The following is a 1595-nucleotide window of genomic DNA, read 5'->3' as shown; positions in this document are numbered from 1 at the left end:
AAAGAGTGTTCAGGGCATTGAGGCTGCCTTACTGACATTTCAGAGGTCTGTGGGAAAATTTTCAGCTGCAAATAATACTGTAAGATATTAGAAGTCAGACTTTTTTTTTTTTTTTTTAATAATTGTGCCCAGACCATGTGGGAGGTTTCCAATTAAAAACAGACTTTGCATTTCAGTCTAATGACTAGTTTAACACGTATAATTCCCTGTTGGTACTTCCTTTGCATATTAAAATGACTGTTTTTCGAATCTGTCCTTTAAATACACAATTGGCTACAATGCAGGCTATAAATATCTCTTCTGTGCTGTATTAATTAGAAAGTCGAGCATCTTATACATTTTAATGTACCCTGTCATCCATACTGATTCTAGCATTTTCAAGAGAACATTTCTGTGTTTGCTTTCAGACTTACGTGCATAGAAACGATCTTTTGTTAAACACATTGGGAGAAGAAAAAAAAAAGAAAAGAACAAAATTATGTATTTAGAAATGTTGATGGTCTGCCTAAAGTAATCATTCTGCTGTTTTGAGTGGAATCTTTCTGATAAAGGCCAGGGAGGATTGCCTGAGAGAAGATTGAGATCTGTGGGGTCACAGTTCTCTAAGGTGAGATTCTGAGGGGTGTACAGGGACGGAGCGGGCAAGAAGTGGAGCAGGAGAATGGAGGAGGAGAAAGAAAGAAGAAATGGGAGAGCTTAGCGGCACCTCGGTAATCTGACTCTACGCCACTGCTTGTAAAATGGTGACTCCTTGTCAATCAGCTCTCAGTGTGCTGCTCACCTGACTCTCTTCCTGTGGCCGCACTAAGACACCAGCTAAGAATCCACAGCTGGCACCGCCCCCGTCCCCCAACTCTGGGCATAGTGGACTTGCAATGAGAAACAGCTCTAGGCCTCTCACCGGTCGTAGTCCATGACCGCTACGGACAAGTAGATTTGGTCAATATTCTCGGGAGGGACGTCAAAAACTATGGCTTCGTTGTAAACAGGGTTCAGAGTGTTCCTCTTGGTGGACGTTTTCCTCTTCTTCAGTCGTCTGCCATCACACATCAGTGAGACCTTCACGTACGGATCTGCACAGACCATGAGAAGCAGAGGTACTGTGAGGATACATGCAGATTTAGGCCAGCAGTTTCGTCACGGCAGACTTTCAAGGACCATGGTATGCAGAACCCCTCTACCTGCCTGTGGACTGGAGTTTGAAGATTTTAATTAGCACGATGTCTGGGCAGGGACTGGAGTTGGGATAATTGAGTCATTCATTCAGGAAAAAGCACAGGACTCTCTCCCCTCAGAATGAGTGGAATTTCAAAATAGTGTGAAAACATGTTACCGAATTAGATTAGGATTCAGGACCTGCTTGGCTGTCACAGGAAGGGAAATGCAAAGCCATTTCCAAAGCATGGGGAAACAGGCTGCAGGACCTGACTTGGAGCCACCTCGGGGAATCTTTTTCTAAAAACTAGGTCTTTAGGAAAGGGAGAAGCTAAATTCCTAGAGGACTGGGAAAACTTGGGGTGGGGGTGGGTTTCCTTCAGTGCAGGGGCCTCAAGCCCCAGAGCTGCCTGCAGTCGGGTTGCAAAGGGATAAGCAGT

The 1595-nt window shown here is 44.6% G+C and overlaps 1 protein-coding gene across 1 annotated transcript in view; it reads right to left on the bottom strand.

Moving 5' to 3' along the window:
- SYT9 (synaptotagmin 9) overlaps positions 1-1595 on the bottom strand; it is a 157052-nt gene that overhangs the window by 17903 nt on the left and 137554 nt on the right. Inside the window, exon 5 of the mRNA XM_007459868.1 lies at positions 902-1073. Coding sequence (XP_007459930.1) covers positions 902-1073 — 172 coding nt within the window. The remainder of the gene's footprint in view (positions 1-901; positions 1074-1595) is intronic.

This window comes from Lipotes vexillifer, unplaced genomic scaffold (genome assembly GCF_000442215.2).
Source record: "Lipotes vexillifer unplaced genomic scaffold, Lipotes_vexillifer_v1.1 scaffold61, whole genome shotgun sequence".
NCBI lineage: Eukaryota > Metazoa > Chordata > Mammalia > Artiodactyla > Lipotidae > Lipotes > Lipotes vexillifer.
This window is presented reverse-complemented; position numbering and strand designations above follow the sequence as displayed.